This window comes from Schistocerca cancellata, chromosome 3 (assembly GCF_023864275.1).
Source record: "Schistocerca cancellata isolate TAMUIC-IGC-003103 chromosome 3, iqSchCanc2.1, whole genome shotgun sequence".
Taxonomy (NCBI): Eukaryota; Metazoa; Arthropoda; class Insecta; order Orthoptera; family Acrididae; genus Schistocerca; species Schistocerca cancellata.
The window spans coordinates 917,810,972-917,823,433 of record NC_064628.1 but is presented as its reverse complement, the minus strand read 5'-3'; the positions used below and the strand labels follow the sequence as shown (position 1 = coordinate 917,823,433).

The following is a 12,462-nucleotide window of genomic DNA, read 5'->3' as shown; positions in this document are numbered from 1 at the left end:
CAAATGGACACCACTTCGGCGACTAGCGTTATTAATCAATCATTATCGAAGATGTTTCTTAAACGAGGTTTCACTTTCATTTGATTACGTTGTAAAATACACATAGCAAGTAAATCGTATGAAATATTTTTATTTAAATGCAATTTAAAGAAAATACAATACCTGGTGTACATAATGATATTGGATATTTTAATTGTAACTGATGTATAAAAATAACTATAACTAATTTATATCTTGAAAACTCACAGTGTTAGAGTATTCACGTAAAGAAATTTAACATCTTAATGATAATTAGTGACTTTTATGTAGCTGAAACTTTCCTTTCAGAATTACCTCCAGCTGTGGATCAAGTTTACTGGTAGAGATAATCATCAGCGACTTCAAATGCTCATCACTTAATTTTGATCTGTAAATACTTTTTGCGTGTTTCATTTTGGAAAAAGTTTTTCCACACAAATAAGTAGTGCCAAAAGCGGAAAAAAAGCCACGGGCAAATTTATGTAAATTTGGAAACTGTGTGGATGGAAGGCACTTATAAAATTCCAATAATGTTGACTTTGTATGTTTTTCTTCAAAAAAGTCCCTACATTGCAAATCAATAATTTCAAACTGAAGTTCTGCGGGTAACGCTTCTATATCGACGTCAGAGGGATTTTGAAATATCTTGATATCGTTTGAATTTGCATCGATATCTGAAAAATGTGATTCAAAATAAATTTTTAAAGCGTCCAAAGCTTCAATTGCGAAATTTACAGGAAACGGAATCTCAGTTTGCTGACTGAATGTTTCGCATGTATTAAAATGCGTGAAGCATACTTTGTTCAACTGAGATTGAAATAAAACAATCTTTTGTCAAAAGGACTTAACATGCGTGTATAAATCAGGCAGAAGCCGGATTTCACCCTGCAATTTTAAATTAAGGTCATTCGCTGAATGTTTGGCATGTATTAAAATGCGTGAAGCATACTTTGTTCATCTGAGATTGAAACAAAACTATCTTTTGTCGAAAAGACTTAGCATGCGTGTATAAATCAGGCAGAAGCCGGTTTTCACCTTGTAATTTTAAATTAAGCTCATTCATATGTTTAGTTAAGTCTGTATAAAATGCTAGCTTCCATAACCACTCACCGTTCCGTAACTCAGCCAGACGGCGATTCCTTTCGTTCAAAAAAATTTCAATTACCGTTCGGAGTTCAAAAAAAGGGTCAGAACTTTACCGCAGCTAAGCCAGCGCACTGCAGTACAATATGGCAAGTCGCTTTCCTCAATATCTTCAAGGAACTCGCGGAACTGGCGATAGCTGAGTGCATGGTATCTGATATAATTAACAGATGAAATAACTGGCTTTAAAACTTCTGACATACGTAAATGTCTTCCACACAAAGACTGTTGGTGAATAATACAATGCACTACTAATGGTTTTGAGCCACCGTCATTTTCTACGGCCTTAGAAACGAGAGCAACAACACCTTTATTTTTCCCACACATGTTTTTGCCACCATCAGTTGTAATACATTTTAATTTCTTCCACTGAAGATTGTTTTTTTCTGAACTGCCCTTTCAACTCCTTTAAAAATATCTTCGCCAGTGGTCGTCCTGTGGTTACTGTGGACATCAAGGAGCTCTTCATACACTTCATAATTTATGTTAATCCCTCGAATAAAAAGTAGTCTTGATCTTTGACGCGCAGTTGTGCTGATATATTTTGTGCAATGTCACCTATTCTTCGAGCCACAGTGTTTGCTGACAAACTTATGTTTTTAAATAAATTAACTTTTTCTGGACACATTTCTTCTGGTGTTGCAATAATGCAGTTCTTAATTAATTCACCATCGGTAAATGGCTTACACTGTTTCGCTACTAAATGAGCCACACGAAAACTAGCACGAGTTGCTGCATGTTGTTCAGCATTTACTTTCTTAAACAGCGACTGCTGGGTTTTTAGCTGGCGTTTCAAAGACTCATACATTTCTAATCGTTCGCATCCTGTAAACTTGGAGTAATTCTGAGAGTGCTTAGTCTCATAATGACGTTTTGTATTGTATTCTTTGAAGACTGATATTGCTTCATTGCAAATAATACACATTGGTTTGTTGCTTGACTCCACCACGAAATATTATCCCCACTGCTCTTTAAAAATTCTACATTCACTGTCAACCTTTCGTCTCTTTTACATATTAGTACAGAACTTCACAAACGATTGCAACCTGAAAATAAAATTGTGCTATTTAATACTAATAAAACTAGGGAGTAGTCTGCCTAAATAAAATGCAATGAATGTCCCACACTTCGTCGTCTCACCTACAAGTGAAGCGCATAAAACACTAAAAAACTCGTGAGACAGTCGCAACACAGACACAATCACGCAACAGAACTATCAAATATATGCTCTATCTCTGCTACTCGCTACAAGACTATGTAGCTAAACTTATTGTTGCACCGCATGAAATAACAATGCGTTGACATACTCTACCTCTGTTACGTTGAAACACGTATGTATTCAGTGTATTCATTGACAGCGATGGCGAGGCATGACAGAATCTCTGACCAGAGAGTTATTTATCGTTGCTAGTCTGCGCTTGACCGCGCGAGACGACAGTAGTAGTCGAGTTCAGTTGCGAGTTGCACTCTGTCTGCAGTAGTAGTCAGTCGGTAGTTGTGTGTGAGGAGTCGGCGGGCGTCGACATGGGTCTCTGGTCTCGGTTCTGGACGAGGTATATTGTTATCGAAGGTAATGAAGCAGCATTGGGCTTAGCTAATAACATGTTAATTGTAATTAATTTGTTCAAGAATTGCCCCAATAATAATTTTTTATAAAGTAAATCTTTTAAAGAAAAGTAATCATTTCAATTTAAAGAATTTTTCCACTCTTTTCAAAAAAAAGCATTCATTTTTAATTCAAAGAATATTTCCTATGCATTTCCTCCAAGAATCAAAATTAAACATGGGCCAGCATTGCACGGAGCTGTGCCGAAAAACAAGAGCAGATATTGATGGAGTTTACTGATGTAAGAATTTTGGTTTTTTGTTCAGATTTAATAATTGCACAGGGCCGAGGGTCAGCGCAGCTGCCCTTATAAAATTTATCAGGTTCACTTCAGCGTTAATTTTGTGGGGACTTAACATTTTTTCACATTTTTATTATGCAGTTTTGTGGGAAGTAAACATTTGGCACACGTTTTCATTAGCATTGTCTTTAGAAATTTTCACGGGGAGGTTACAACGTCTTGCAGTAATAGTGTTGCAAACAATGATTTTGAGATTTCGTTAGCTTTGTAGGACGCTTTCGTGAAGAATGTGCAGTGAGACACCTTTTTGTCGGTGAAATTCGCCAGAATAAAATACGCCAGAATTTCGGTCAGATACGCCCACCAATCAAAATTATGTAATTAAATAAAAATCGTAGTTCGTTTCAGTGCTAGCTATTCCCACAACCTTAGATTTTTGCGATTTCACCTTTCCTTTAGCCTTACATTACGGTGATCATGGAGTGCTAGGGTGCTTTAATCCCACTACGTAGATCTTGGCCCTTATGACTTCGTGGAGGAGTCAATGTGGCCCGCAGACTGAAAGGTTTGGAGACCCCAGTCCTAAACCGCTCGAGACATCGAAACGAAAGTTTGGCGAATGATAGCACACAAGCAGGAGATTGTTTTGCCAAATCTTAAACACACGGAACTTTCTTATCTATGGCGATATATCCGTACTTACACTTCCCTTTTTATTTATTTCACTCCAGTGACTGTAATTTTTTAAGAGTTATCGACAGCTAGCGAAACAAGAGCTTCCTAGTACAAAAATAAACATGAAATTTCTGCTTTTATGTTACTGCAAACCGACACTATGAGGTTTCTCCTAAGCTATTGAGCCCCGTGATTGCCAAGTACTTGTTTCATGAGGCACTCCGCTTCGGAATTCTGTCCCAATAGCTGCTGTGAGATGAGTTTGGCAAATCACACTGTGACAAAGGAAGTACAATTGAACCTGTCACCAAGAGAAATGTGGCCGTTACTCAGAAACGGTGACGCTTCTTAGAATGAGAAAAGGTTAAGGACTCACACAAAAATAGATTGCCAGTTCTGTTGGAATTTTAGTGGAATCCCCGTAACGCACCGTATTTTTAACACTGAGCGACTGGAATGGAAACTTACCAAAGGATTTTATTCCTTCTCCTGATCTAAGCAGTATTAAAATGATCAGCGTTCCTTCAGGCGGAAAGATAGGCACATGCCAGAGACTGGTTACTCACCAACGCCTTGCCAAATTGACAATGTGTGGTCGCAAACAAAATAGTTGTTATTGAGAAAAATAAACAATTGATCTGTCGCACAATACAATGGTCAGTGTATTATCAGCAGCGGAGGGTAATGCGCGCGACAGGAATGCACAAGCTAGCCATGTGTGCCTTGTGAGCTGGAGTTCGAAAAACACTGTCATGAAAGAAGATCTGCCTTTGTCAGCAGTACATTTCACCAAAGTAAATATATCTAATCATAACAATCTTTTAGGATATTCCTACTTTCGTAATAATACCGACCACTTTCTTCATTTGTGTAGCCTGTTGTATAATTAGTTTATTAGCGCTGATAATGTGGATGCAACAATTGAAATACTTTTTCTCATCACGGCGAAGCGATTAAAACATTGTTATCTGTGACTACTTTTCGACTGTTTCTAACTTGCAGTGGAAATGTGATGTTCACATGCATGCAGTGCACTGTGTTGTATTACATTATTACATCCATATCCAAGTAATCACAGTGAGACTTCTATACTTCAGATCTTGGTCGCTTTTTACCAGAAGCACGAAGGGATCACACCTGTGGAGACTATCCCTTTCTAAATTTTTGTAACAGATCGTACACATACGCCAGCATACTAGGCAGCGAGAAGATAACCTTGTTTTACTTTCCTGCCTTGCTTCTTAATGACATGGCTTCATAATATTCCTTGCTTCCTTATTCGCTACCCTCTGTCCCTTCTTGCGATCTGAAAACATCGCGAAGGCACTTGATACAATTCCAAAGGCTAATGGCTCATCAGTTACTGAAATATGCATATTTCTTACAGAAGTGAAACAGAACAAAACTATATAGATATAAATAACAGAGAAGTATAATGTACTGACGAAGAAAGCTGGAGCGTTTAAATGGCGAAAAACGAAACACTACCCAAAGGCAACAAAATTTAGTACACAGTAAGGCAAAATTTATCGTATGGGCAATACTACCACTGCTCATATGCGCCGTTCCGATGTGAGCATATGGCCGGGCTACTTTTCCGCTCCCCTCCTCAAATTTCCCACGGTGCTAGCGCGACGCGGGGCGCGAGAAACTGTGCCACAACCCAACGCCGCGCGACCTGGAGCAGGCGCGTGTCGCGTTCCAGTCGCGTCGCGTCGCAGTTTGCGCGGTCCCATTTGAACCTGTGGAGTTACAAAAATGCGCGCTGCGCTGCGTCGCGCCACATGCGCCATACGCGTCTCAGTTTGCGCCTAGCCTGATTAGGAAACTCAGTTCATTTGCAAATATCACGTATCTCATGGCAGAAGATCATCCGTTACAAGATATAGGATGGCGCTTGAACTGTTAAGTACGGCTTCACCGTCGACGGACTATGCGACTCATTTTGAAAATGTACGCAGTTATATTCACCATAAAATTCGGCACAAAGCATAACCTCATGTCTCACAAGAGCAGAAACAGTAGAATACTCGGGAAGCTTCTTGTGGCGCTTTGTAACGCTCATCCCTTCATGTGATTCCGGTTGCTAGAATGAAACACCGGAAAGGAAACGACATGCGTTTCTAGGTACACCATCCTACAGATACAGCTCTGTTCCCTGTAATATCGATTTCACCTAGGTTACCTTTATACGACAACGTCGTTAAATACTGTGTCAACGCTTAAATCCATAACTTTGAGTGATAAAGACAACTGTTAACCACCTAAAATAACCAGTTATAATTCATTATTTCAGTCGGTCAGTTACAGATAACACCGTGTGACGTGAGAAGCAGCACCTTGTATCCGCTAAAGGAGGGAGGAGAGGGGTTTAAAGTCCCGCCATTAATTTATCCATGTTAATGACTGTACAGCTCAGTGACTGTGGTTTTCAAATAAAGCCCTATCGATAACATGGTCGTGAGAGACAATACGCGATTGGGGAACGGTAGGGACGGACATCGACCGCTAACCAACCTGGCTTAGCTTAAGAAATTTAGGGAAACCATGGGCGTCTGAAATGTGAATGACCCTTGAACCGCTGTTGTCCCTTATTCATTCCACTGCACCACACTGCTTAGTACAACTTCTCCAGCCATAGGGATTTCATTAATCCAATGTGCACTCCGTTAGAAAGAACTTTGATGAAAATCCTAGAATTATTTCCTTTCACTACGAGAAAACGGATATATTTTTGCGTACAAACTTCCCATGCTACATATTTTATGATTTTTCTTTTTGTCCATTAAACGTATAATTGTGTTTCAGTACGAGATTGTTTTCTACAGTGCTTAAATACTGCAAAAATAATTTTTTTATTTGCCTTCACGGAGCCGTCGTTGCTCGAATGATTATCATATAAGATTTCTGTACTGAGTTTACAAGGGAATCGCGCCTACTCGCCTTTCCATTTTCGTCCAGATGTAGGGTAATACGGAAGGTCGGACCATAAGTGGAAGTGGCAGAAGTAGTAGTTCCAGGCGGACAAGCGTTTAGAAAACAAATAGCTTTGGTACGGGTCGGGCGAAGCATGAACCAATGACTTTAACCTCGTTGTCAAGCAGCGAGCGACTGGCGCCGCGGACAGACTGCAGAAAAATAATTCGAGGGTCTTGGTGTCCAGTCTCTACCCAGAAAGTTCTTTATTTTTTTTAACTTCCATTTTTCCGCTACTAGACCGCAAATAACCCGACATAGTACTCAATGTTTTATATATACTGGAATCCTTGAATTGAATGAAAAGGAAAGGTAAAATAAAATTTGGCATTTCTAATAGTTCCTAAGAAAGGATTTTACTTGTAGCGGTCACGAGGAATCTGCAAATAACTTTCCAAGAACGGGTAGTAATTAAAGCGTACGGTAGTTTCATTTTGACCTCCCAGTAGCACTCGGCAGCTGCAGGCCAAGAATAGTTTTCCCGTAGTACGTGCAAATCATCAACCATAAAATAATAAAAGAATCTGTGTATACATACGAAATTCTCATGCATGCCTCGTAACACTTCCTGGAAATTTATTTGCCATCCCAAATATTCCTTTACTTTTGGTTTTTATGCCTTTCATGAAAATATTAATACACATAATATAATGAGAATTACTTCGTTTTATTTTCAGTATCAGTAAAGCGAAAATAGAAGAAAGGGAAAAAGAAGGTTAGCCTCGGGACTCGAGCCCGCGACCGCCACATTACTGTTCTGCAGTGTTTCAGCTACACCAAGCACTTCGTGGAAACTACGCTAACATAAATAGGTCATGCCTCATCATCCGATCCGTTCCAAAAATGCTATTTTTGCTTTTTGTCTAAACGCATGGCCGTCTCACTTCTGTCATTTTCATTTTTTTCCGAGTCCTGTATATATCATCAATTTGGACGAAATAGATGATGAATGGCCGCGGTCCTATTGTTACTGGGATCATACTTGTCTAAACGGCTAGTAGAGGTATTCTGAACCACATTGCGAGGTGTAGAGAATCTGACTTTGTCCAGTCAACAGGGGTGATTATCAACGTCCTCCCATACTCGTAACATCATTCAGCCAGATCACTGACTAGCGTTAATGGCGAGGCGATGACAGTAATGAAACACAAGAAACCAAAATTTGACCAAATCCGAATTCGTGCGCTCTGCAGACGGAGAGTCCTTTTCATTTTGTTACAGTATTTAGTTACAATGGGTGGCCTATAGCAGAGTGCAGTTATATAAAACGAAATGCAAAACACTAGGCCTGGAAAAACGCTACTGGCGTTCTAACGGGCTGGAGATTTCCCGATAGGCCGTAGCGGTCGAGTCGTTATTGAGGCTGCTCGTGAAGTCACCTGACATTTGAATCTCGTGGTGCGAATGTAACGGGTCCGCGAGAAAATATGAACTAGTCGCAACAACAAGCTATAACTACACTGAAAGATTTTTAATTTCATGGAGCACAGGAGGAAATAGCATTAAATTCGTCCATCGCTCAAACTTCTGTATATTTGGACTTATTTCCATTAAGAATTCTTATACAGTATGCCATGCTTGGATGTATACAAGGACTGATGGCGATTTATAAGTAAACCACGGTAGCGCAACTTACACCACCCGCGTACTTGACTCTAATAATCCTGTTGTTTCCTTTCTAATCTACAATCTCAGCACGCTGCCGCCCCTCTACAAACGTAACCACAACTCAGACATCAGCCAAGTTTATTGAGACTTATCCACTACAGCAGTGGTTTTCTATATTTTTGTATAGGCGACCCCTTTCAAAGTAAAAAAGTTCTGGCGATTACCCAGAACGTTATAAAATTACGTCAGTGATTTCGTAGGCAACGTATTTAATTTTCTTTCTGTTGATACTATACTGGTCGAGGAATCAAGAGTATTGAGCAATGGAGTGTATAATACATTCCCTCGGTAGAGGCGTGGGGGCGAAAATTGTTCAGCGGTCGCATAGGTGCGCTTTTTCTCTGTCTTCAGTGAGTTTTAGCCGGCCGTTGTGACCGAGCGGTTCTAAGCGTTTCATTCCGGAACCGCGCTGCTGCTGCGGTCGCAGGTTCTAATCCTGCCTCAGGCACGGATGTGTGTGATGTCCTTAGGTTACGTTTAAGTAGTTCTACGTCTAGGGGACTGACGACCTCAGATGTTAAGTCCCATAGTACACGAGCGAGTAAAGACGTTATTACTGTGTCTTTGCCCTTCGCCCTGAGCGAGCATAAATTGGTGAAGTATTTCAAAATATCTGCCAAACCCTTGGCGGAAGCGCAAAAGAATCGAAAAAAAAATAGATTTTATGACGACAATTATTTCAAGAATGGTTTTATTGTAATGAATAATGAATCCCAATGTGTAATTTGCGAAGAAGTATTGTTACGCGAGAGAAAGAAACCATAACAATATATGTGCCACCTCTCAACAATAAGTTACAAGGAAGCTGGTAAACTGTTGCATTTCTTCGAAAGGAAACTGAAAACCCGTAAACAGCAGCAAACTACTAGGATTCAGGTAACAAAATAGTATTGTTCTTTCCTGACTAAAAATAATATTATGTTATTCATTATTTATTTGTTTTTCCTATTTGAAATATTATTATGTAATAATATTACATAACGAGAAAGCGTTATTAGGTAACTACCGGGTCACATACCGAGTCGCTAAAGCAAGAAACCGCCTACAGTTGACGAGAATTTTGTTTTGCCAGCAGCCCTGGGTATGGCTGAAATTATATCAGGTAAGCAGGAGCCAAACAAGCCTAAAATCATACCACTTTCTTTTTTTAATGCCACTGAACGCAGTCCAAACGATACGACTGGTGTCACTGGAGAAAATTTAGTCAAAAAATTAGAAAAGCGCCCATAGTTTGATTTGCATTTTTGATGAATCGACAGATGGCTCAGATTGTTAGAAATTTATGTAATTTGTGTGCTTTGAAGCAGACGAAAGTGTCATAAAAATTTTTTTATTTTGCAGAACACTTCCTACAAACACTACTGGCCAGTGTTTATAAGGCTCTCGAAACTACAAGATTGATTGGAAAAGATGGCCCGTATCTCGTGGTCGTGCGGTAGCGTTCTCGCTTCCCACGCCCGGGTTCCCGGGTTCGATTCCCGGCGGGGTCAGGGATTTTCTCTGCCTCGTGATGGCTGGGTGTTGTGTGCTGTCCTTAGGTTAGTTAGGTTTAAGTAGTTCTAAGTTCTAGGGGACTGATGACCATAGCTGTTAAGTCCCATAGTGCTCAGAGGCATTTTTGGAAAAGATGTATCGCCATTTTTAGTTACGTTGCTAAATCTAAGACTGACAATAAAAGTGGGCTCGTTGCGAAATTAGTCATTAGTGGCAAATGCTTCATGGACAAACTGCTCTCTTCATCGAGAGCCTCTGGCAGCAATAGATTTATTTCTGATTTAAATGATGCTCTTAAAGAGATGATATGTTGTGAAGTCTACTATAGGTAAAGAGATGCAAACTCTACTGCTTAGATTCCTTTGTGAGGACATATCTTCGATTCATCTAAATCTCCTTTACCATTTAGAGGTCTGGTGACTGTCCATAGAAAGAGGTACTGACACGAGTCCTCAAAACTGAATTGTTAGAATTCTTGCAAGATTCTAAATCTGGATACGCGGATTACTTTTGTGACCCAATTTACTGTTAAAATGGCATTCTTGTCTGATCTTTTCACCATGTAAATATTTTAAACAAGAGCCTCCAATGGAGAAAAGAAACCATTATAACGAAGCGAGGATAAAATCAAAGGATTCGTCGCAAAACTTGGTTTATGATCATTGTCTTTATAAAAGATGATGATGAGACTTTCCCTTGTTTCCAGAAGATTATCGTTCAGAGGACCAGTCAGTGGCAGGAAGTTTTCAATTCGTTGATGATACACAGCTTGCGTAATTTGCAACTGTGAAGTTAGTTTGTAGAACTGAAATCTGAAGCTTATTTAGACGGCAACTAGATCCTCTTGTGGATATGTCAGTACAACTGGCTGAAGAGAGCACGAGGATGAAGGTAAAACTGAAAGATTTTGCTGCTGACAGATCGAATTTAGTTTGCAAAAGATCGAAGTTTTCTGGATGAATCGAAAAGAATATTATCAAGATCTGGCAAGGGACGCTTTTAAATTAGTAGTGTCAGTCGTGGCTTCCTGCCTATGTGTATTAGCGTTCTCTTTAATGGTGAATACGTAAACTAAGAAGAGAAATAGGTTTCAATTAGAAAATGCTTTGGTTATTTGTCTCTCGAAAATAGAACGACGATGTGACAAATTATTAATAAGTTAACAGGTACAACCTTCTCATTGAAATTTTTATTCTTTTCTTATAGTGTAGGACTTCTATACGGCTAAATGATAGAAATCGCTGGTGTTACCCTACAAAAGAAAATTAATATCAACAATAAAATACTAATAAGTGTCAAGTATGATTTTAAATAATACAAATGAGACATGAGTCATTAAGCATCGATTTGCAGTTGCGCCGACAAAGCGCTGTGCATTTGCGTATAAGCGCTAATTCATGCCATTGTTGTTATCACTCGTAATTTAATTTTCATGGTATGGTTCGTCCTCCGAAGGAAAGAATTGAGAATGAGTTTACGGAAAGCGGAAAAAATGAATAGCATAATGTTTACAGTATTATTATTATTATTATTATGAACAACATTCATTACTACCTCGCTACCTATAAACAGTGATTCACTTCACTGACAATATACAACATAATGTTGTAAATGTTTAGGTAACTATCAATGTTTCGCATAAAGAGTATGTTCAGTGCTTTTTTTTAAGATTTCCATAATCATTTCAAAAACCTCCTTTTGACTTAGATAGACCTCGTCAGCTGCTACAATCTGAGGTGACAAAAGTCAAAGGATCCATTCTAATACGATGTCGGATGTCCATTTGATCGGCGAACTGCAGCAACTCGACGTCGCTTGGACTCAACAAGTCGTTGGACGGCCGCTACAGAAATGTTGAGCCATGTTGCATCTATAGCGGTCCATAGTTGGTTCAAATGGCTCTGAGCACTATGCGACTTAACTTCTGAGGTCATCAGTCACCTAGAACTTAGAACTAATTAAACCTAACTAACCTAAGGACATCACACACATCCATGCCCGAGGCAGGATTCGAAACTGCGACCGTAGCTGCCGCTCGGCTCCAGACTGTAGTGCCTAGAACCGCACGGCCACTCCGGTCCATAGTTGCGAAAGTGTTGCCGGTGCAGGACTTCGTGCACTAACTGACCCTCGATTACGTCCGATAAATTTTCAATGGGATTCATGTCAGGCGATCCGGGCGGCTCGAATGGTCCAGAATATTCTTCAAACCAATCGCGAACCATTGTGGCTCCGTCACATGGCACATCGTATTTCGAAACTGAAGTCAACGAATGGCTGCAAATGGTCTCCAAGTAGCTCAACACAACCATTTCCACTCAATGATAGTTTCAATTGGAGGAGAGGATCCAGTTCATGCCACGTGACACACAACCCACGCCATCACCAATTTGCACAGTGCCTTATTGACAACTTTGGTCCATGGCGCTTCCTGGTGTCTGCGCCACAACCGAACAACACCTTCTGCTCTCACCAACTGAAGTCGGGACTCCTCTCACCCAGCCACGATTGCCCAGTCGCCTGGGGTCCAGCCGATATTGACACGAGCCAGGAGAGGCGCTGCAGGTGATGTCGTGCTTTTAGCGAGGACACTCGCGTCGGTCGTCTGCTGCAATAGCCCATTTACGCCAAATTTTGGCGA

The 12,462-nt window shown here is 40.1% G+C and overlaps 1 protein-coding gene across 1 annotated transcript in view; it reads right to left on the bottom strand.

Annotated features, from left to right (window-relative positions):
* Positions 1 to 1,969, bottom strand: part of LOC126176648 (arylsulfatase B-like) — a 108,344-nt gene extending 106,375 nt beyond the window's left edge. The window contains exon 1 of the mRNA XM_049923806.1: positions 1,849 to 1,969. Coding sequence (XP_049779763.1) covers positions 1,849 to 1,969 — 121 coding nt within the window. The remainder of the gene's footprint in view (positions 1 to 1,848) is intronic.
* Positions 1,970 to 12,462: the final 10,493 nt, after the last annotated feature.